The 24,615-nt window shown below is 35.4% G+C and overlaps 1 protein-coding gene across 2 annotated transcripts; it reads right to left on the bottom strand.

Annotated features, from left to right (window-relative positions):
- LOC110772670 (DNA polymerase epsilon catalytic subunit A-like) lies at positions 1 to 23,856 on the bottom strand. Of its 2 annotated transcripts, XM_021977153.2 has the most exons (49): positions 23,594 to 23,856; positions 22,455 to 22,520; positions 22,310 to 22,369; positions 22,127 to 22,222; positions 20,432 to 20,592; positions 20,181 to 20,269; positions 19,861 to 20,078; positions 19,172 to 19,258; positions 18,880 to 19,014; positions 17,988 to 18,110; positions 17,429 to 17,512; positions 16,522 to 16,686; positions 16,140 to 16,316; positions 15,316 to 15,429; positions 14,440 to 14,544; positions 13,943 to 14,061; positions 13,686 to 13,827; positions 13,514 to 13,608; positions 13,187 to 13,292; positions 12,949 to 13,028; positions 12,668 to 12,844; positions 12,422 to 12,509; positions 12,197 to 12,277; positions 11,974 to 12,117; positions 11,539 to 11,634; positions 11,153 to 11,353; positions 10,260 to 10,314; positions 9,895 to 10,037; positions 9,354 to 9,808; positions 8,538 to 8,676; positions 8,237 to 8,458; positions 8,051 to 8,125; positions 7,300 to 7,490; positions 6,803 to 6,983; positions 6,639 to 6,703; positions 5,943 to 6,075; positions 5,747 to 5,848; positions 5,573 to 5,656; positions 4,941 to 5,015; positions 4,708 to 4,767; positions 4,360 to 4,622; positions 4,117 to 4,165; positions 3,709 to 3,869; positions 3,415 to 3,481; positions 1,949 to 2,059; positions 1,627 to 1,797; positions 1,310 to 1,522; positions 893 to 999; positions 1 to 689 (listed from the first exon to the last, which is right to left on the bottom strand). In XM_021977153.2, exons 1-49 carry the CDS (start codon positions 23,753 to 23,755, stop codon positions 323 to 325), a joined length of 6,660 nt encoding a protein of 2,219 aa, XP_021832845.2. In that variant the 5' UTR covers positions 23,756 to 23,856; the 3' UTR covers positions 1 to 322. The 2 variants fall into 2 exon arrangements, with proteins under 2 accessions (XP_021832845.2, XP_021832916.2); XM_021977224.2 differs by lacking the exons at positions 19,172 to 19,258; positions 19,861 to 20,078; positions 20,181 to 20,269; ... (3 more) ...; positions 22,455 to 22,520; positions 23,594 to 23,856 and having other exon boundaries at positions 18,945 to 18,996.
- Between the last annotated feature and the right edge of the window lie 759 nt (positions 23,857 to 24,615).

Raw genomic sequence — 24,615 nt, forward strand, 5'->3', positions numbered from 1 at the left:
TTGGTTGACAGTAAAGGTGATTTGAATTTTCCCATTATTTTTACCATTTACAATAAATCAATTACACGAATTATGTACAAGTGAAATGATGGCTTTCCCTTCCCTTTGCCCCTGTCCTTCCATGGCAACCGCAAATAATCTATCAGTTTGTGATAAATAGATATGGAAATCCTCTATTGGTTGTGGCATTTTAGTACCTCACCGCAAATTGCTTCCACATATACCTCACTGAATGATAATCACTTCTGCTTCACGCATTACAAGGCAACTTCAAACAGCAAGAAATTTTAGCGGCCCACCAAAATGAACTGAAACGCACAGATTAAGAGTGATCAACTTCTAAAATCCATTCAGTGCACTCTTGGAGAAGTTGGAATTTCTGATGAATGGCAATCTTCCAAATTAACTCCATCTTGCTACGGAATTTCGTTGCATCCTCCCTGCATTTATATGAGCCAGCACATACACATTGATCCGCTAAGTGTGCAGCTTTCACTTGCTTACACCTAAGGCATACCAGATCCTGTAGATGGTAGAGGCGCTCTCTCTGCCGTACAATCTGAAGAAGGGCATTCTCCATGACCTCTCTGTCATAAGGCTGCCCGCATTGCGGCACAACACAGCGCCACTCCCCAGCTAGTAGAGCTGAGTCACGGGACATGTCCAGGTCTCTACAATCGTTGCAGTAGCTGCAGTAAGAAAAGAAAAAAGGTAAACAGCAAGTGGCTTGATAATTTTGATATTATTAACGGGATGCAGGAAATCAACTCAGAAGCACTTTTTAAAATTCTTAACAAGTTTTATGACTAGGCAATGCATGAGACCTATTAGAAACCAAATTAACAGTGCCCTCTGTAAAATATTATAGGCCATTGTTTTTTTACTTTTGTACCTGCAAATGACATTTGGTAAGGTGAAGAATGCACAGGGATCACGAAACTCGGCTTCAGGTGCAAACTCCCTCACACGCAAATATTTCAACAGATTCCTTCTCATTACCTGTAGAATTAAGACATAGGAGCAAAAGCATTACTCGCTGACAGGAACTAATATAGAACAGTTCCAAAACATACCTAAGGTTGGTCAAAATTAAGGCAAGAGTGGGTTGAAAAAGACAAGTCAGTGGACCAAAAAAGATGAGTATAAGGTCTCGTGTTAATGTGTGTGTGTGTGTGGGTGGGGTAAGACAAAGGGAAAGTTTGTCTTTTCAGTAAATAGATGTGAAAAGAATTTCCCTGAGATAAAAGAATCCAATTGTTGTGCAAATGTCACTAAGACTACATGGCATATAATTCAGAAGGACAAGTACCATAACGTCATGGTGAACATTTTGGTCAAGGGAGAAAACACCGCAGACATGCTTAATGAACTCCAGCGCGGCATCCCCTTTGTGGATATCACCAGCAAGTTGTGGCAGCCCAGGAGATGTGTGATGGCCATCCTCAGATTTGTTCAGCTCCTTCATGTGAAGTATGGTATCATGAACAATTCCCAGAAGTTTATCTGTAAAGTATGAGCTGATCTGTGGAACATAAACCGGAACTCCATAAATCAGATCAAGTACTAACATAAGAGAGGAAAACAATAAGTTGTACAAGGGTTGCCAAATATTATCATCTATCATACCTGTCCTTTAAGAAAATCTATCATATGAGACTCAAAAGTCTCAGCAGCTGCAACAGTGATTGATGGCGTGCAATTGCTGTCATTCTGTAAAGATGTTCTAACTGCTGCCTGCTTCTGTTCATAATCCCAGGGAATATATAGAAACTGAGAGACAATATAAACAAAATGGTCCTGCAAAATACCAGAAAGATGATAGAAAATATTAGAAACCTGGAAGATCATGCAGCCATCATGATTACTGCTTGAATTAAAACCTAAAGTGTGATTATAATTATAGTTATGTTCCTTTAGCATGCAAATTTTGGCAGATTTATATACTAACCTGAATTTTCTTGGGTAAGTATTCAGCGATATTCCAGCTTGATACAATATCCATTTGAGCTTCACCATGCATGCTTCCATCAGCTCTTGCCGGAATTCCACCATAGTTATACTGTCATAGAAAACCATGGAAACTCAGACTAAATAAAAAGAAGAAAGGTAAGGTGACTACAAAATGGTTCAAACTTGTTTCTTGAAGCATTAAATGAATAAAATTAAGCAATCTAGGAAACTTGGAGTGATCTAATTGCATTAAATGTTCAACACTTTAATATCCCGAAGTATATTTATGGTGTGTTTACTAATCAAGAATTGGAATTCTCATCAAGAATTGAATTCCGCATATGGAGGATTCCTGCTTTTGCTTCACATCAAGGAATTGAAAAGTAAGTGAGGCCCACACAAAATTAGGAATTGAATTCTTGATTTTGGAGGAATTCAATTCCTGAGTGGGAGGTGGTATTCTAATTCATGGAGAATGAACCCATTAGGAATTCATCTTTTTTACCCATTATATCCTCACACAATATTCAAAATTTCAAATTTGTCATCTACTTGAACCCAACAACGAGGACATTTGAGTAATTAGTACCACTCCTACCTCAATTTCATATGGTTTAGTAAACAACTTCAATAGGAATCCGGAATCTAATTCTCCTCAATCAAATTCCTCCTCAATTCAATTCATCCTTAATTCAATTCCCCCTAATCCAATTACGGATTAGTAAACATGCCATTAATGGTTTCCATAGTAATTCCAGATTTATATGTCAACATGACACACAATTTATGAGGTGTTAACAACCCCCAAAAAAATTGAGCACGCCCTCTAATAATGGAAATTTATGTCAGTTATGTAAATTATTTATTAGTAATGAGTATCGTTAACCTTATGTAGATTAATGGAGAATTTTCAAGTGAGGATGCACTCATTCAAAACAGAATGCGAACATCTTCCTAGGACTACCTCACAATGCAGTTCAAAAATCAGAACTGTCTTCTTTAGGTCTTTCAAGGGCCAATCATGAAAGATCAGCCACATCAGAAACTACTAGGTCATCTACATTGTGCCGACCAACAGAGTCAGTCACATCAAAATGAAATCATACGACAATTTTCTATTCGGAAGATTCATCACATGGATTGTCTTTCGAGGAGGACCTAAAAAATGGATAGTTCTGATCATTTGATTGCATGCTAGAGACAGGATTTTGCACTTTTCTTAATTGCAAGCATCCATACTTGAAGCTTTCAAGTAAATTACAAAAATTGATAGTTTTCCTTCAAATTCAAATATCCCTTGGTTTGCAACCAAAAAGTTTTATATATATCCTTCTGTTAAAGTAATTTGCAATCATAATTGCTCTACATTTACATCCAAAAGCTTTAAAAAATTAATCAAATTAAAGTGTGTGAGTGTGCGTTTGAGTAAACAAGAAGGAGAAGAAGAGAGAACAACGACCAAACCTGATCCATGAAAAGCAGAGAATGCCAGAATTGCAATGGTTCAAGCTCAATCCACTCAAATAGTTCTCTGCATATCAAACACAAGGGATTTCAACAAGAAAGAAGAAAAAGTATACAAACAAATGTTCTCTTCCCAGACAATCTCACAACATAAGATGCTTATGTTGCCAGATTGTGAATCTGGACCATTGAATAGGTTGATTGTTATTGTGCTCCAGGTTCACAGTTTGGGAAGAAAACATTACCTGTACACACGCACACCCCTACAGAGACAACTCCTAAATGAAAACCAACCTTGCTTGCAGTGTTTTAAGCAAGCTATCACAATAAGCTTTGGCTCCTGACAGATCAAACTTTCCTGTGTCTATAATAATCTTGTAGAAATTCGCAAATATAATCTTGGCACCCAATTTGCGGAACTCAATCATTAAAATTGCAAGCACCTTTGACATGACCTATTGAAATTTAACAGAAAGAAACCAAAACCCAGTTGATTAGGCCCATTTTCAAACACAAAATAGATATATTTGTCTAATCATCAAACTTTGAAAAGAATAAGAACTATCACCACGCTACTTAACTATTGTGAAAAGGCTAATATTATTTAGTAAATGACAAATCTTGCGTTGCAACCCTAATTTGATCCTATAATATCCATACAATGTTTACAAAAAAAAAGTGATGTTATAAAAAAACTGTTACCTTGTGGAGTATGCGGTGAAGAGCTGGATCATGAAGTTTAGACTGGGGGCTGCATTATGAAGGAACCAACAAGTATATGAGTAAAAACTAGAGGTACATTTAACAAGAGATGGGAAACGGCCTTCGGGTCGAAAACAAGAAGGTATAACCAGTAAAGTGGGAAGCAGTAATTTTTTTTTATAGGAGGGACAGCAGTAATTATATGAGACAAAACAGGAGTTGTATGAAACAAGAGACGGCAACCTGCAAAGCCATCGATATAGATGCTGCAATAGTGCATCAGCATACACATTTCCAGATGTTACTGCATTTGCAAGACACCTCTGGATCAACTGTTTCAAGACACGGAGGGTAGGTGCACATGAGGTAGCTTCATCAAAGCCAACATGTAGATCAGACATATGTACTCCTGAGTTCACATCTGATTCAAATCCTAGCAAAGCACCTCCTTCCATTTCATTCACCTGGTTGCTTTTCAGAAGAGCATTTACAGCCAGATGATGTATCTACATAGAAACATGATGCAAATTTTAACACAACTGTCTCAAATTATACAAACTCAGGAAATAATTGGTTGACAATATTCAGAACCTTTAGCTCCACAGTGACCTTCCTATATGCTCCCGGGAAAGAAAAGTCATGTTGATAGACCTGTTCCATAAAAGGCACTCATAAGTAAAAAGAACATAAAATTAAAATTTGATTATTGAGAGACAATTAATACTTGAATATTAGTTAATTCCATGATTAGAAGAGATGGATCCCAATTTCTTTTCTTAACACCTTAATGCCCTTGTATATTTATTTGTTAGTTTGAGACTAACCTCATCGGCAAAACATGTATCTTCTTCATTAATGCCTCCTAGATCTGGAATACCATCATCAGATATCCAAAGCACCTGTAAGAATCAACATTCAAGACTCAAGGACGGGGGAAAGTTGCAATGAACCATGCAATGCATTATATAATCGAAAACCTAACATTTACAAGTGTTACACAACCACAAGACTCCAGAAACTAACACTCTCAAAAGCCAATATTTATTAAACTAGCACACTCTCATGTACAGCACCATCCGGCACATGGAAAGGAAGGTACAGCCCCACCCTGCACCTTAAAATGAAAACAACAAGAAAAAAAGGAATGGAAAATTGGCATGGAGGTTTAGAATCCCGAAGCTCTGACAAAGCAAAGTGTTGATACCATCTTAATTCAACTATGGGATCCCAAAAGCTTAAGCTGCTAGGGAATAAGTCAATAATGTATATCAAGCTAACAAAGATCTAAATCAATGGTCTTATCTTGGACAGATCTAAATAACGCTCCATTAAAAAAGAAAACACGGCCTCGACTGATTTAACCATCCAAACAACGTAAGAGCTTCAGTCCTACTGCTATGATACTACTTACATCTGAAAACTCAAAGATGTACAAGATATTAGCTGAAAGAAAAACCTGTTGCTGATCCCGTAGTGCTCTTGAAAAGAAGATATCTGCTGCATGTATAAGCCAGTCAAGTTCAAAATTACCCAATGGTACCTGCACCAATAAGTTTGAGAAATTGATTTATTTACCATTAACAAACAGATTAACAGAAAAACATTGTTGGTATGGAAACAAAGTTAATACATGGGCATATCTTGAGAGGGAAATTCTCTCCCTCAACCACTGAGGTGATGCAGCACAACGTTGCATTCCAATTTTTGCTGCCACTTGTTGCCACCCAAGAACCTGTACGAAGCAGTAAAATATTTTGAATCAGATGCTTAATAAAAATAGAAAATGCATGTGAAGAGTGAAGGTCTATTAGGTCTAAATAGACTACCTGATAGTTACTATCACGAGCATTAGAGGGAATGCTCACACAAGGAAAATCATCAAGAGCTCCTATACTCGACTTCATCAACTGAAAATTTGGGCATTCAATAACAGCAACTGTAGGTCCATGATGTTCATGTCTGTCAGGCATCAAAACCTTATAAGGAATTAACCAAGCGTCTAAACAAAAAGGGCATTATTTCCATAATACACTGCAAGAAAATTTGCAACCTACCCAGTTGAATACCATATAAATATAGCTCCAAGTGGAAATCTTGACAAACGACTTTTAAATAGTACGTGAAAGATAATTTACAAATGCTCTGAAACAATGAGAAAACTTGTGCATTCTCTGATCAATAGAACACTATCTTACATGCAACTTAAAAACATAATTAACAAATGACTTGTGAAGACAATCCTACACCCACAAACAATGGTGCATTAGCAACATTGTAAACATAACTAATATTAGCCCCTCACTTTGTCAGGGGCAGTATACAGTTACTTTAGGCCAAATCAGAAAATATTTCAAATATATGGTGCCCGCAAAACCTATCCTTGTGCATCAGGCAGAAACTTCAATAGGAGGCAACTATCTTGGATTTTAAAAAAAAGAAAAAAAAGAATTGCACTTTAAATAGCACGGCGACAATTTTTTTTGAAAAGCATTGCGACAATGATAACCAATATGGAATCAAACCTGTGCTCATTAATTGCACGGTGCAAAATCATTTCAGCATCCTTGGGAAATCCAACATACTCAACCTAAAATTAGTACATAAGAAAAAGAGGACAAATATATGAGCCACTGAAAGTGGAAAAAAACAGCAGGAAATTTTCACCCCAAAAAACTGACAAGTTCACCTTAATAATGATACCATTCCTAGGGGGTGGCTGAATTGATAATGCTTGGCAAGCTTCACGAAATTGTTTCTCAAGAAAAGATGCTGACAAATCTTTATTTTGATAAGGATTTACCACCACAACAGTTATTGTTCTTGACGCAGGAAAATAGGCAATAAATATAGCTCGCCCTTCAGATGTGCTGACATTAAAAACATTAACATTAATGGCTATATGTTCTCATGTGAAGGCTAAGAGACTATCGAAATGGTCAACAAATTAAACCTATTAAATTACTACTCATTCCAATATCAGATAAATTTTTGTAGGGATAAGCTTAAAAAGAAAAAGAAAAAGAAAAAGAAGTTGCGTTATTAGTGCTGCAGAAATGTAAGCTATGTTGCATGTGAAAACTGTAAAAAATTGTTTCCTAAGCCAAAGTTCAGCATGGAAAAAATGCTTCATAACTTCATACAATCAAGGAGCCAATTTACAGGTAACATACAAAAAAGAATTACCTCTGGTACAAGTAAAAGAAAGAGATCGATTCGTCCAGATATGTGCACTCAGTAGTTGTCTTCATGTGCAGTTCACTCACACTCCAACCATCCTGGACGTTTCTCTTCTTAGCAGTTTTATCCACTTTACAGACACAACCAATCTGAACAATTGCATTGAACTCCAAAGGCACCTTTGTTTCATATATTCCCTGAACAAAGAATTTGAATCAAGCTGAAATGTATCAAGTAATCATTATAACATAGCTCTTATTTAAAAAATGAATCATTTATTGAATATGCAAGTTCTTCCTCCTCATCCCAAAAAAAAAACCAAGAAGTAATGATTCTAACTATCTTCACAAACTTCTTTCAAAATCATCACCAATAACAAGATTTATATGTATCAAGATAAAATTTTGACAAATCAGTGAAATACAGCAGTAAATGATTTTGCAAGAATGCTAAAGTTCACCAAATTATTGCATTGAAACAAATCAAGTAATACCACAGTAAATGATTGTTCCAAGAAGAGGGATACTAATTCAGAACTATAGAAGAGAAATCTTAAGCAAATTTGGTTAGAAGGCAAAGTCATAAGACCAATTCAGAACTGTAGAAGATAAATCTTCATCAAACTTTGGTTAATCAGACTGAAAAGGAAAACCAAGAACTCCAAGTCATTAAAAAAGTATATCATGACCAATGGCAAAATATCGGTAGCTAAAGAAAAAGTGTCAGCGGGATGGTTCATATGAAATTATGTACTGACCTCAACTTCTGGATCGCCAAGAAGAGCTGCAAGTTTTTTGCTTATTGTTTTAAACCAACCCTCATCAATTATAGCCTATTCACAGTCAGGAAAAAAAGAAATATGAAAATTAAACCTCAGAAGCCTCTCAGACAATAAAAGGTTAAGAACCACATTACAGCTTGAAAACAGTAAAACCAGAAGTACCTCATACAGGTTGTAGGCACGCCTTCCATGAGGAAGAGTCTTGTTGACATTCTTTCCTTGAGGTTTTTCTTCAGAAATTTTTTCAAATAGTTTTTCTATAGGTGCTTTAGAATTTATGTAAAAAACTCTTGGAACAGTAACAGGAATCTTAAGCATGATTCCTTCAACAACAACCCACGCAGAAAATTGGTCACCCTGAGAACTGGGAACTAGTTGTAATATCTGAACCACAGAAGTTAAGCAGTGATAAGGTAATTATTCGGGGCTTTCCAGTCAAATACATGAATTGAATGAGAAATACCTGCCAGTGACAGCGTGTTAGGGCTTCTTCATTCCTCCTAAAATAAGAATTAACGCCTTTCCCCTGTGGTTCTTTACGATTTCTACCACCACCAAGCACCTCATTATTAGCATGGTGCGCAGACCTTGCATTATTCAATCTGTCAAATTGGACAACAATTTTCCTAAACATTAGTTCATAGACTCCATTAAGAAAAACTGTTCTGAGCTCAACATAAGTACAACTCATACCTATGAACACAAATTAACACATACTGACAAGTGCTATAACATCATCGACAGATAACAGAGATGATGAGGTTAAAGTAGCTCCATAATTGATTGAAGAGGATCGGATTTAAAGATTATATAGACTATTTTATCTTGATTACTCCAATTGAATTTCCCATTCGGAATCATGCATTTGTTCACAACCTATTACAAATGTGTATAAGATACAGGTCCTGACTTGGCATTCATTTTTTAGCCTTCCCAGACCATAGAGACTGACAAACACGATTGACCCTTATGAGATCCTATGGATAATATGGGATGAAAAAGAAGCAATCTATGTACTTGTTATACTACAAAGCAAACAAATTTTGTCAAATATACTCCAAAGCCTCAATGAAACCATAGGGTCCATTCATATATACACACAGCATATTGATTTGCTCCGGAAATACTTTTGACTTTACCTGTCTACTGTTAAGTGAGATATCTATCTTAATACCAGGGAGGTATTAGGCAGATTTCTAGAATTTTGTGAACTTTTAGCACATGTCAATCTGCACAAGTAAGCTCCCTAGGCCATATATATGTAGGTAAAAAAAAGTACCTTTGCTTCTTCCTCCTGTCAAGAGTATCTTTCCATTTCCTCTTCTTTATTTGAAGCCAGCCATGATAATCTACATTTCTATCAATAGCTTCAGAAGAGACAGCATTTTGCTCTTGAAGCTCATTTTCTTTATTATTAGTTCGTTGTTGCTGTGAATCTATTTGACCTGCTGTCTCGACTGAATTTTTCTTGTTATTAACTTCATAACATCGGACAATTGGTCTGGGTCCATTTATGGAACTGCTTTTTCTGTTGAAGTCTTCCAAATCTTCAACAATCTCTTCATCAATCGCATGATTAGAGCCGATAGCATCACTGTTCTTTTCCAGCAAATGATCCCTGTTCAATGACCTGAACATATCAACCAATTTGCGCTGTCGAAATTTGTCGTCCTTCTCACGAACCTTCTTATGCAGCCAATCAGGATGAGCTACCCTAGGAACAGGATTTGCGACCTGAAAAAAATTCAACTGATTTCAAGTACAGCTAGAGAAAGACAGAGAAAGAGATGCAACAAACAACAGTTCACAAGCAAAAGAACCTTTTGCATTGCAGCCGGAATGGTGACAATTTTCTGAATTGCTGAACCAAGACGTTGCTTGTAATAGGACCAGTCAATAATGGATCGAATGCCGACATCTGATGAAACCTTGCACCACTTCCGTACATAAAACTTCATGATTTCTGATGAGTTGAAAAACAATCTCTCTTCAGAATACAAACAAGAAAATGAAAAGGGAGCTGTTGTTGACACTCCGCAATAGTCATTGTGCAGTCTTCTTTTGTAAAAAGATTAAGGGAGGAGTTACACTTTTCCCTTGTAAAGAAACAAGAGAGGATTGCAGGATGACTAGTTTGGAGTGTAAATACCAGCTCCCTACAACAAAAATAATAGCTGAATGTTACCCGCATCTGTTTCAAATATTGCAACTGGAACAGCACGCTCACTTACAGGTGTGCCCTACTCAAGTCAACACAACAACAAAAATGCAGATTCAGATGACTCGGAGTTGAAAAGAAATTCAAAAACCATTAGAAAGGTGATGCCATTTTCTTTTTCTAAGTCATTTGGGTGACCTATCTAAGATGGCAACGAGAGACCATACAAACACAGAAAACCAAATTGCAAGAGAGTCACAACTTTCACTGTTGCAAAATACTAGTCCAAATTGCAAAAAACTAGTCCAGAAAACCTTTTATTGAAAAATTATAGATTGGATGCAAGAAAGGATGGATAAGAAGTCCATATAATAAGCAAATTAAATTATCATGAGAAGGAGCAGTGCAGCAAATTATGATCAACATTCACCCCCACATCACAAAACAGACCAATAGGTGCACCATGTACAACCAACGAAACAAGAATTTTAACTTTAGTAGGTGCACCAGTCTTTCAGATCATATTATATAGTTACTAAACAAGGGACACTTGGATAATGAAAAAATAAATTAAAAGATGACCCCTAGATAGTTGTCGGAATGGATTGGATTCAACGAGATACTATTAATCTGAGAAAATAAATTTGAAAACTCTCTTAACTCCCTATCATTCATATTCCTGTAAAGGTTAAGCTCCAAGAATTAAGGTGAAGATAAGGAAGATAAAGAGGAAACGACCATGTTATGATTCAATTGTTTTCTCTTACTTTCTTTCTTTCATTCTTCTTTTTTTCTTTCTTTAACTTCAATTATCACAATACTTGAACTTAGGGCATACCTTACCCACCCAAATGCATTACTCGCTGTTCTCTCAATTTCGAGATGAAGATCATAATCCAAATAAAGTAGTTTCCATTTACCTTTGGTTCACATGCAACTATATACTGGCAACGCAGTCCTTTATCTTTGACCATTGAATCACCGAGAAAATTAGCAAGACGTCTTGCAGTGGTCACTGCGCATGACTTTTGCTCTCCATAGTCTGCTAAAGACTTGCTCATTGTGCTTGACTCTGATATATATTCAAGCAACTCACTGTCTGCAACATCCTTTCCTTGATTCTGAGAGAATGGGGGATAAAAAACAATGAAATTTCAAATAAGCATCTCTTTGAATCTTCACTTAACCAACAACTTTTAATATCCTTGAGTAAGACAATATGACAATGAAAGTCCCTCAAGTACATGCTGGGAAATATTCTAAACAAAGCAGTTGCGATGAGACAATACATTAAACATTGACATACATCAAGGAGATCAAGCCAGCGATTGGCAACAGAAGCGACTGCTGAATAGCATTCCTCTAAAGTAGAACCGTGAAGGAACTTATCAAAAAGCTCGGCCTGCAAACAAGAAAGGTATTTCATGCGTGGGAACGACAAGCGTTGTCTCGAATTTTCAAGAAGCACAAACATATAATAAGGTGTCAGTCTGATAACAATTGAAGAACGTCAACAATTAAGCATTTAGCACATAAAACGTCAACTTCCAAGCGATAATTTTCACTCAGAATAGCTTCAACAAGTTAGGAGTCAGTCTGATAACAATTGAAGAACTGGAATGCTATCCATTAGGCACCTCTATTGGATGGTTAAGTTCGAGACTTTTTTGTCCTTTTTTTAGGTGTTGATTGTCCACTACATATTTATGGAAATATTACAATTTACAAAAAAAAGGGATACCTGGAAAACTTTGATGAGCTTCAGCTCACCTCTACGCTTGATCTCGAAACCTTTAAGTTCAGCAAGGGTCCCATCATCATTGAAAACAGCATATCGCTTCTTAATTAGAATTCCTTCTTCTTTAGAAGCCGGAAGAATCATTGCCTACATGAGAGAAATAGTTTGTTATCAAATGACATGAAAGCACTAGTTAAAATAAAATAAAAACATATCACTGTGTTACCTTGTACGGTCCATCCACTTCAAATTCAATAGAACATTCACTATGAGTTGTGTAAGTATTTCCAATAGGATCTGTAAGAGTCTGGTAAAAATGGTGTTGAGAATTTGTAAGGAAAGGGAAAGTTGTGCATATAAGACAAACCAAATAGCAGTATACAATGCATTTTGCCAGAGTCGTTCCCCGTGCAATGGAAATAAACAATTTAGAAAAATGTTCCAAGCTGACCTGGTATTGATCATTTGTATTGTTCCTTGCTACATCAACGTTAAGCATAACACATGGATATGAGATAGTCAGCTTCTTCTTCAAGTCTCTGAATATGAGTTTCCCATAAATTAGAGTGGAAAGTAGCATTGCATATGAAACATAGACTGTTGTTGTTTAAGAAAAATCAGTGGTCATACAAATAGCAATCTGGCTGTCATTATGGTATACATGTAACCAAGTGAATTATTAAGATGAAAATCATACTTTGTTTTGAATGTAAAGTTCTCCGGAAAAGATCCAGGGAGTGCACACCAGATACCATCTGTGTCTAATTCAAGAGGTTTTCCAATTTTCTCAACCAACAAGCGAGCATTCTGAATAATTTTAGCTCCAGTATATGTAACTACTCCAGCCATTTCCATTGAATACCACCTTGCACCCCTGGATTAACATGCAAAAGCATCACAAAAAGGTAACTAGAAGATATCACATGAACAACGGAATCTATCTTACAAGAATTCAAAGACGAAAGTCAATGAACTCACTTGCGCATGACATATCCATAAAAGGAATTAAGTATACACTTATGTGCAAGTTGTAATGAATCGTAAAGCACTACCATATCCTGCAAACATCAATAAACAAAGACATTAGAAACAGGAGACTGTTGGTATGAATAATACAAAAAAGTGTTCAACAAGCTTATTTCCTTTAAATAATTTTTTCTTCAAAAAACACAACAAAATTGATACACGGAGAGAGAGGTTTAAAAAAAATTCATACTTGTGCTTCCTGGATTTTTATAGAATTCCCACTAGCCTTGGCTTCAGACAACTTCCCCTTCCAAACCTTATTAAGCCCTTTGTACTCATACCTTCTATCTCGAAAGCTTGAAGCACATCAATAGAACATATGATTCAGCACAAAAGAGAAAAGAGAGCAGAAACAAAAGGAAACAAGTAATCACCATGTCGGCACAAAGACATTTTCTAATAACAATTGTCACAAAAATTTCATGAGTAAAATCTATACATTTCCATTCCAAAGGATTTTTCTACTCAGTTCTTAGTTATGACTGCCCTTATTCAGATGAACATGCAAACTTCTCACCTGCGAACTGTGTCAACATAGAATGAATTTTCCCTCATGCAAATCCCTGCTTCCCGAAGTTCAGCGATTGGCTTGTCCACTACTCGTCTATATGCCTGTCAAAGAGAACCAAAATTAGAATGTTAGGCATTACTCTGAGAAAATATTTGATCAAATACAGTGTAGAATATACCTTCTGACAGTATTTTTTTAGACGCTCTTTGAGCCTTGATTGCTGCTCCATTTTAGGCAACTCAAGAAAAGATTTTGACAGCTTGGAATTGGCACCATCAACAAACTCAGACTCAATTTGCTTCTTCAAATGATAATAGTCACTGAAATTGAGCAAAATGATGTCCATACACAATAATTAATAAGTCTGTTGATAACAGACCAGAAGTATAGACAGAAGGGGGAAAAGAGGAAAAGGGAAAGATTATTAAACTAAACCTTTTCTTTGCCATGAATATTTCTCCACGCCAAACCCATTCAAGCTTGCGAAGACAAGTTTTTCCTGGACGGTTGAAATCACAAGCAGTGCAGATCTCATCTGTAACTATTGAGGATGGCTGGAAATAACAACAGTTGTTACGATATACATTCACAGAATCTTCAAATGAGCAAACAGAACAGCCCCTACAACAATCTGACAATGCAAATGGGGAAGAGTACATTCTTGCTGAAAATATTGGTGCTGACATTACAGTTGGACTATTAAAAAAACAGAATTTTCTATAAAACTTTGATTGGTTAACATGACTCCAATAGAAACAAGATAACCAGAAGCACTATTAACGACCTAGATCAACAACCCTTTTAGCGGACACTTTTCTATGAATATAAAAGGCAAATGGCAGTTATAAACTGAAAAAAAGAAAAAAGAAAGATGAAATACGTGAGTAATATAAAATCGATATCTGCAATTAGTAATTTATTAACCAACACACCTGAAGCCTATTTGTTAAAATAATGTTGGGATACATTGCAGCAACATCCAGATGATAAATAAGGGGGCTTTCTTCACGTATAGGTTCATCTCGTAGCCTCACAAGCTACAAACAAGGAAAGGAAATCACTAATGAATAAAGTTCCAAAAAACATATTCATGACCGTATTGAGATTTAAATGAACATTACATCTTGAAAACTAAGTGAATAACTAAATAATAAAAGATTTAAATCCAACGCAATAGGAAGAGGGATGTTTATTATCAAATCCAATCAAATTTGATCGGTTTCAATGAATTTGGCCGATGAGAATCAGGGATTGGATCCCTAACATCAAAATCCAACATGATCGGATCGCATGACGGATTCCAATGCAATCCTATCTAGTTGGCTCCATGCTTCTTGTCTTATTAGAACTTGAAACTAAAAAAGTTATGAAAAATTTGAGTCCTCTAATGGAACAAATTTTGGTACTTTACATTTGATCCTGTTAATACGATTGGATTGGATTTATGATAATCGATTTATTTTTCAATAGGTTTTTTGCTTCATTAAAAAAACAGATCATCCAATCTAATCCAATTCAATGTCAATTGGATTGAATCGGATTAGATCACATCCTAACCTCAGATTGGATTGGTTTGTACAACCTACAATCCAATCTACATTGGATCGGATGAAAATTGGCTACAGAATACAGATTAACAGTTTCGAACCGATGAACATCCCTAAGGAAGTTTACATCAATCACCAAAAAAACCCGCAACTTTTTGGACTTGATAAATCATATAAATCATATTAAAAATAAATATATAATTAGACATACAAGAATGAAAAAAAATAACAGATCTGCTTGAAAATAAAAATGATCAGCACCTTTTCCAATATAGAACTCTTCACTTCTTCATAATTGGACACAGATTCCAAGTCCATCTTACCCTCTACTCTTATAGCATATTGAAGATCTCGATCAAGGTTGTTGATCAATTGCTGGAAATCAGAATTCTCAAATTAAGTATACAATATAATGTGATATTTAGCATTTGTAGTTGAGTAGCATTGTTAGGACCATCATGGGGAATTTTGCATGACTTTCAGGAAATATTACAAATAGCAATGGAATTGACAAGAAGTTATCCTACAGATATACAGAAACAAATTACTGAAATTAGGATATAAATTTTGCGAGGATCAATTGGATTCAGCCCATTATACACTCACTCCTACCAAATTTACAGGCTGAGATCACAGATTATGCACAATACAACCACTTCTCTGTTAGTGGACTAAATAATTTGTAGCAATGAGCCACTTGTTCATAGAGCAAAAAACAAATTCTGAAAAAGAAATGTAATTGATCTTTGTGTTCTAAAGACAAATCCAGTACGGCATGGCACCATATAAAATGACCATTAAAAATGTTGAGTCGGTGAAAATAAATCAAATTCAGTAGATGTTAATGTGGTTATGGATGTTATAGGGAATAACTAAAATTGAAAATATGACCTTCTAGTCATATGCAATCCATCAATATACAGAGATGATGCACCGATCTTTAATTAGAAGTGATGTCAAAGGAATGATAGTCCACAATAAAAATTTAGAAATGATGGTACGCCAATCGATCAAACCAGAACAACCAGTCGATTTAAAACAATAGAAATAAACATGGGTAGTGAAAAAAGATGATGAAAACATACCTCATAGGCAGAGGCATCAAGCTTAAAACTGGTTGGAAGATCAGATCTAAACACACCACTTTCAAGGCATTCAACATGGCCACCTATATAAGTCTCACTCTCTAAAAGGTGATTTTTATAGAACTTTTCGGGGTCAGATTGGTGTTTGTTAGGGCAGATAACATTTGCCTTGTATGCCTGCATAAAATGCAAAATTAAATGTGAAACCAGGAGAAACTTAACAGCTGAAATATTATTATTTTTTCTTGTAAGAAACAGAACTATTCATTAAGTTAATTGTTGAAATTGAAAATCAAGACTAGTTTTCTTAGTAAGAGAACTATATAGGAGTTTTCTTCAAACAGACACAAAAAAGCATCAGCATGAGTGTATGACAACACACCTGGACCATGAGAAGCATTTCACAAAGGGTTCCACTACCCTTGCGCAAAACCTCATCCGGAGACATTGGAATAATAGTTGCAAGAGAGAAAATGAATGGATGAACATAGGTCATATACAAGTAATAAGTTGCAACGGCATCAGAGACAGAATACGATGCCATCATCTGTGATTACATATTCAACCACATAGAAAAAGATTGTCAGAAGTGTTCTTGCAAAAGAATGTACAAAAGCAAACACAACCTCAATATTCAGACGCACTAGCATGTTTGTTCACAGAGTCAAAATTTAAGACAATCCAAATTCATAAAAAAGAGTCGCTCTACCCAGCTCTTGGTATGGCAGCCAGATACCATCATAGTGCCTGAGCATCAGGGAATTTGATAATTTATCAGACATATAGTAACAGTAATCACAATACAGACAAACACACCCACAATTTGATTAAACAAAGAATTTTCTTCTGTGGACTTTTTTACACTTGTACTATCATCGTCATATCAATCTATATAGATAGTCTAAGGTTCAGTATTGAATTTTGAAGGTTAAACAGCGCCCCACACGAGTATGTTTCTCCAACCCCACAGTTGGTTTATACATCCACTACTCAATTAGCCTCTCTGCATACATTAAGCATGTTTCACAGGCTAATCTCAATCAAGCTAGTAACTCTATACCCTACTTCATCCTTCACTGAAAGAGACAAAATCGACACTGAGACAAAAGGAAAACATTGCCAAATCAATGAACACGGGTGTGTAAGCTGCAGTAGTCTCTACAGTACTTAATGTAGTTGTCAGTTCATATATCATGTCTCCCTTATCAATTATTAACATTTTCTATCTAAGTGCACCATGCCAAAGCATTCCTGCAAACAACTGAAAAATCATTTCCACTCATCCATACCTGAGGTTTTTCCTTCGCAAAGCGAACCATATCCTCCGGATTCACCTCCAGGGGATGATAACCTAACTTTGCCTTTGTAACAGCCTGAAATAAGATTATATATAAATAATATTATACTTTCATCTACATAACAAATACTAGGAAACAAATGAACATACTTCTTTTTCATCTGGTTTACACAAGCATAATTGAAGGTGAAGTTATTAAACCCAATACAACTAAACTATAATTAGGAACATGTAGCATTTGTTTCCTTATAGAGCTATGTTAAGTAAAAGATTTCAACAGTCTATGATGGTACAAGATAAGTTTTTTTGGCAATTCTGCTTTCAGGAGATCTTTAAGGGTCTTCTGATACAGCAGTGACAAAAAGACCTTCAGAAATTAGTGTACAACAATATAAATTAATTGCTCCATCTATTGTGTGTAATAAAGAATAGGAGGTTAACCATGAGAAATTAATATGGAACAACATAAATTTCTAAAAGAGTAACAACAGCAAATACCAATTAGAAGAAGAAGAAAAAGAAAACAATGAGCTTGAATTGGACAATCAAACCTTAAGGCCCTGGCTCCCTTGAGGAAGATAACTATCACGTTTGACCCAAGCAAAACAATCAAGATGGCAAGCAAATTTAGCCCGGCATTCCCCCTGGTTCTTGTCACATTGAAATCCAACCTCCTGCAAGGTCAAGAGCAGGGAGGGAGGTAGAAGAAGAGCAAAAATTAGTGCAAAACATAAATGAGAATATCTCTGAGATCATGCAGACACAAAAAACAAAAATTACATTTTTGCAATTTCCAGTAAAATGACAATATCAGTGTCACGCAATCCCTTTGTGTGGTGAAATTTTTTAATTGGTAGGAAGTACAAATATATAGATAACAACGTTTTTGAGAGTTAATTCAATATTTTCATGTCATCATTATACCTAAAATAATCTAAACTGGGTGATGTTTCATTGTCTCCACTGCTTATATTGCAATATTTATATATGATGTGAATGCAGAAAGATAAATTACACATTTACACAAAAGTTATAATGACGATGCACATGACCCTGAATAAAACAAAGGGTAAAAAGCTTCATATACATGTCACGTGCAGTTAATGCTTTAAATCTATTAAGAAAATTAAACTGTTGTTGGCACTCCAAAAAAGGCATCTTGTAGACCCTCATGGTTTTACAGAGTGCAGGATGAATTTTTTGGGTGCCAATAACAGCTCCCGATAATATTCAGAGCCCCCTGTATGTCAATCAATAAACATTAATGAACAAATGGCATTAGTATTATTTACTTAATATTAAAGAATAAGAAACTTCCATAAGCAATGAAGATGATAATGTTTAAGTTCCAGTCTTTTTGGTAGTTATTTAAGACTTACAACCTAGAAGTCTGCGAACACATTGTTGTTTAAGTAAATGTAACTTGCAGAATTAGCAACATACATCACTCATTTTTAACCCATGATATGCAGCTCTGGTTTCCAGGAAAGGCCAGTCGAAATAATCACCATTGTATGTGACGTAAATTCCAGGCTTCACCTCCCACATATGAGCAAACCAGTGTCTTAGAAGCTCTACCTGCAACAATGACCATATAATTTGCAAAAGTAACAAGTAATTAGCATTCCAAAACCCCTTATACAAACTAAACTAATCAAAATATCGTATCTGGCAGGCTGGGATGTGTTTTGTGTGTGTATTGGGGTGAGGCTGGAGTTTCTATGGATGTCAATACCTCATTCTTCACATTTGTCACCTTGAAAAACCCTTCAAATTCTGGTTTTGGAGTGTACTCCAGATCCTCTATATCATCCCCAACACACTGCAGATACAAGAAAGTAAACCTATCAATACATACTTTTTTTTATAGGAAACTTAAACCTATTGCAGCTAAAAAGGAAATTAAACATATCAATACATACATTTAACTTCTTCTTTTTTGTTTTATATGAAATTTAAACCTATTAACCCTTCAAATTTCAAATTTAATACGTACATTTAACTTAGAAGTGCAATAAATAAAATATTGATGGTGAAGAAAGCAACAAAATAGCACGTCTAGCATGAAAATACAAGTTTGCAACAATAGGCTTAAATAGATGCAAAACAAATGAACAATTACTAAGTTTCCCAGTAAAGGAAAATAAAGACAGGACCTTGGCATCTTTTTTCAAAGAAAATTTTCTAAAATTCTTTCACATCCTTGCTAAATGAGAACACAACCAGTTTGTTGGATAAAGTTGAAGGTAATGAACTCAAAAGGTCCCAAAAGCAAGGACTTTAAAATGGAGCATCTAAACAACTAAACATATCCGCTGTAAACATTTATTAAAGCTATGCACACTTATTTGGCAACATACAAGACGAATCTCAAATGCTAAACTTGAACAAGGTAAGAAATTACTAGAAGGACATGAATCCTACCTCTCTGTTAATAATCAGGTAACCTTGTCCATCAACCATGTACGAAATCATCATTATTAAATCATATTCAGCATCTGGAAATTTCAAAGGTAGCTTAGTCGTCTCAATATCAAATGCACAAACATGAACTTCAGCTCGCTGCAGAAGATCTGTCCTCATCTCAAGCATAACACCAGTACTGGATACACTAACATCATACCACTGGCCACATCTTACATCTGAGTAGCAAAACAATTTGAAAGGGATTCAACTTTTTCAAATTCAGAAACTCAAAACAAAAGACAAAGGTATAGAAAGCAGCCAGATGTAGTGTAAATCACCATTGTCAATGGCGAAGCGGACATGGTAGGGAACATCAAATTCACGAAGATCAATAATACAATCTAGAAAATCCTGAGGCCTTTGTTCTCTACAAATCAAGCAACAAAAGAGTATCAGGATCAGGAAACAAATACAATTTACAGTTCAACGCAACAGCAGACCAACCCAAGGTACCTGTTAACCAAATAAGCTATCTACAGGCAATGAGGTCAACATCCAAAAGGAACAAGAATCAATAACATAACCTCACCGTTTTCCTATTACTATTGACTCGTAAGCGTCTGCAGCATCAAATTTGGCGTGGTTTCTTTCGACAACGTGTAATAGGTCACTCTTGACATTCATTAGTTGTTGAACATTATCAAATGATAGCTTTAGGTAGGACTTGCGTAGGCCAGACAAATGGTTTTTCTGTCAGGGAGTACAGAAGGATATTAGAATGGACGCATTGGGAGATATAATTGAATAAGAAATCAAATAAGGCACCACGATCATTATAATATCAGCAAAGATTGGAAAACTGAACAGCAAATCTAAGTAAACCCACTATATTTATAATATATGAAACAACATACTCAATTATAGGATGTTCAATCTTGAATTTAAATTAGATGGTGTTAGACATCTCACCACTACCGTACTTTCATGATACTATTCTAATATATAAAAAGTGTAATGGATGAACAAACCATAACTATAAAAAAATCCAGTTAAATGAATGTATCTCAAAATCTTGCTAGCAATTACAGGATTTGCCAATAGCCACACAAAAAAATAAAAATAAAAAGACAACTAATCAGATGCAATTTCTTTAGATGAGTCTGTAGAAATAAATTAGATGGTGTTAGACATCTCACCACTACCGTACTTTCATGATACTATTCTAATATATAAAAAGTGTAATGGATGAACAAACCTTAACTAAAATTTTTCCAGTTAAATGAATGTATCTCAAAATCTTGCTAGCAATTACAGGGTTTCCCAATAGCCACACAAAAAAATAAAAATAAAAAGACAACTAATCAGATGCAATTTCTTTAGATGAGTCTGTGGAAATCACTTCTAAAAATGGCAATAGAAAATTAGGTTGTCAAAACATCTAGTTAACGTTGGAAGATGAGACAATAGTCCTGACGCTAGGCAAGAATATAGTTAAGCTTAAGTGCAAGAAACTAGAGAGAACATAACTGCTCAAACATATCAGGTCAAGAATGGAAATTCACTGATTGAAATCTTTCCATCACACTTGATACCAAACAATCTGGTGTGCAAAGTAGCTCAAAATATTCTAATTGGGTCCATGTTTATGTATGAAGTTCATCAAAGTAACTTTTGGAAGGTCCATGTTAAGAGATTTAGAAGCAACACACTAGTCAAAGTCAAAGTCATGTCCAATGCTTGAGGCAAGTTCGGAAACAGTCTAGGAAAAGATAATTTCATGCTCAAGTGAATTTGTTAGAAAATGAGCCACCTACCCATATCAAGAAATGAAGAAGTAAGACACAATTATGTCGGCATGAAACCTAAGTTTTTCCACATTTGACTGAATAGTAAAAGCTTTTATGTCAAATTGGTGACCCAATTGTCAGAAAAAACTTGAATTGAAAGGAAATAGGCCAAAGGTGCATATAAAATGGAAAAGTTTTAAATAAAAAGACGAAACTTCTCATGGGTACAAATAATTTCTGTTCAAGAAAATACTTGATAAAAAATAGGAATGAAAAGACACCTTTGAATAGAAAATGACTAAAAAAAATGTTTCGTGGTTTACGGGTGTAAAGTAAAACATGTGGCTGAACCAGGCATACCTTGATTTAACTTGGAATTGTTGAATGGAATGTCAAAAGAGTTAATAAGGGAAAATAACTGCCGAGGATTAACAAACATTGCCAAATTTTAGAAGGTAGATTGCTGTATAAAGCTGGTGATGGAGGAAGGTACTTACCAGATCAAGGTCTTCTTTCTCCACTATTTCAATATCAGCAATTTGATTTTCATATCGTCGTCTCAAATATGCTTCAACATCCATTTCCATTTTCTCCTAAAATAAAATAGTCATCATCACTGTGAAGGTAACTGATGGTTGAAGAAAAAATTTCAGAATCAAACATATAAGATTGATTGAGACCTTTGAGGCTGCATAGAAATAAGGGCGGAACTTGTATTTTGACTTGAAAGCAGAACCATCCTGCAATTAAATTAGAAAATAGGTATATAATTATTCACCATAAAATAAAACTGATTATGTTAAACATCTTTATAGAATATCTTACCTGCGAAACGAAATACAAATCGACGCAACTATAAACCTTACGGGTGTCTTGATCCTCCCAAGATGACTGCAAATTTATAAGGAAGCATCCATCATTTATAAATGCCAATCATTAAGGTATTCGAACTCAAACTTACTACCATGTGGTTATAAAATATCGAAAATTAACAAAGAAAAACAAAAACATCAACAACAACAACAACAACAATAAAGAATAATACAACTTCAATTTTGATGGTTCATTTAGAAACTCTAGTCAAGAAGCAGCAGGATTTGTAATTAGAAACTTCAAAGGAAATGTTAAGATTGGTGGCACTTACTGTTGGTTATGGTTCTGTCCTTCAAACTGATATTGCAGCTTTAAAGTATGGTTTACATTTGGTTAAATTATTAATAATAAAAAATTATTAAAGAAGCGGATTCTAACGTTTTAGTTGATATTTTAAATTCCGGTACTACTAATATTCCTTGGAGTATTTTATCATAGGTTAGAGATATTCGAAGACTTCTTCTAAAACTGAGCATTTTGAGTTTCATCAAGTTTTCCAAAAAGCTAACATGGTTACATATTCCTTATCAAATATAGAACATAAGTATTCACAACCTTGTGTTTGGTTTTCCAATTTTCCTACTAATGTGACAATTAAAATCTACTTTGATGTCCTAATGGGTCCCAAGGGCATCTCCTATGTAAGTCTTTTCCTTTTCATAAAAAAGAAATGAAGTATAATGCAACTGAGTAGTAAACAAAGTTGAGCTTTTCAATTGTTTGCAGTAAATTGTTTTTGTCTCCTAGAAGGTGAATATTACACCAGTAAGCAAACTAGTCAAAGAATGACAGTGGCTAGGCTTTATATGAAGCATAGAATAAATTGCACAAAATATCTAATACCAAGATAGAGATATTTCAAAAGTCAGCAAAAATTCTCACCCACTTAGCCCAAGAATAATAACAAAATTCAAGTAATTTTATCCAACTTTCCATTACAAAATGGCTCCAAACACAGCTTAAGCCTTCAAAATCCCAAATTCCCCCTTTTTCCTTCGCTATCTCAGTAACCAAACAGACCAGGAAAAAACGCAGATTTCTAAAATGGAAGACCAAATGGGCAAAAATTGATTGGTACAGAATCAACTTACGGATGCGAAAGTGAGCAGCCATCCGAGCCGCTTATCGCCTTCGGAGAACAGATCGAACCCTAGCTTCGACTCGAGCTCTTCCTCGGCGCTGCGCATAACCTTCTGCTTCTTGGAGCTCCATGAGCTTCCACGGTCCCGTTTTCGGCTCTGGAAGCCGCTCATTGTGTTTGGCGTGTGAAATGGAAATCCGTCTGAGATTTGCTCTCAGACTTTGAGACTTCGAGTGAGAGAGAGAGAGAGAGAGAGAGAGGGTTTTAGAGGGATCAAAGCGTTTTCCCGCGCTTTGCATCCACTGTATGCCATTATATTATTTGGTTCCTATGACGGAAATGGCCCTTCGGTTGATCAAATTTTCGAGTAGTGCCACTGTTTGAAAATACCATCGGATAATCTGTGGGGCCCGACTGACTTGGACTTTGGGACAGTGTCCGGCCCGATTGGCTCGGCCCATGATAAAACAAATTTATGGACATGCCTGGGAGCAGCAAGAAAGGGGAGTTTTTTTTTTTTTTTTTTTACAAACGATATTAAAAGAGGAGAATTGAATTGAGGACTTCAAGTGCCCGAATAAACATTCAAATAGTTACAAGTCCCTTACAGAGGGAAGCTACTCCTAAGAAAGCGATATTTGTTTTATACACCCAAAGAATAGATCAGCGCATCTGTAGTTTAATGGCAACAATTTTTTCTTGTTTGGTGCTGAGTTTGTCCTATGACAAGTTTTTATCTCCTTGTGAAAGGGCAAGAAAGAACGAACTTAAACATTTAAAACTAAAACTAAAACTCTTTAAATCGAAAAATAAAATGTAAAAGATGGTGTACATGGTCTCCACCAACTTAAAGGATTAGTTTTGAAATGTTTTCAAATTTTGTTGGATGTATTGAACAAATGTATATATTCAAAATTGAGGTACAAGTTTAGGGTTTCATAATGGTGTAGTTTAATTAGAGTTTTAATTTTTGGGCTAAGTAGTTGATTAGAGTTCGGTCCATAGAGGAGTGTTGGGGAAAGATGGATTTGA

The sequence above is a fragment of the Prunus avium genome, chromosome 6 (assembly GCF_965620075.1).
Source record: "Prunus avium chromosome 6, drPruAviu1.hap1.1, whole genome shotgun sequence".
NCBI classification, from domain to species: Eukaryota; Viridiplantae; Streptophyta; class Magnoliopsida; order Rosales; family Rosaceae; genus Prunus; species Prunus avium.

What these genes read in the sequence shown, in the direction of transcription:
- LOC110772670 (XM_021977153.2), bottom strand. Translation starts at nt 23,755, where the DNA reads ATGAGCGGCTTCCAGAGCCGAAAACGGGACCGTGGAAGCTCATGGAGC. An exon ending in TATGTTGACACAGTTCGCAG is followed by an intron (nt 13,293 to 13,513) that starts GTGAGAAGTTTG and finishes ATGTGCTTCAAG; the next exon opens with CTTTCGAGATAGAAGGTATG. An exon ending in TTGGCGATCCAGAAGTTGAG is followed by an intron (nt 7,491 to 8,050) that starts GTCAGTACATAA and finishes TTCTTTGTTCAG; the next exon opens with GGAATATATGAAACAAAGGT.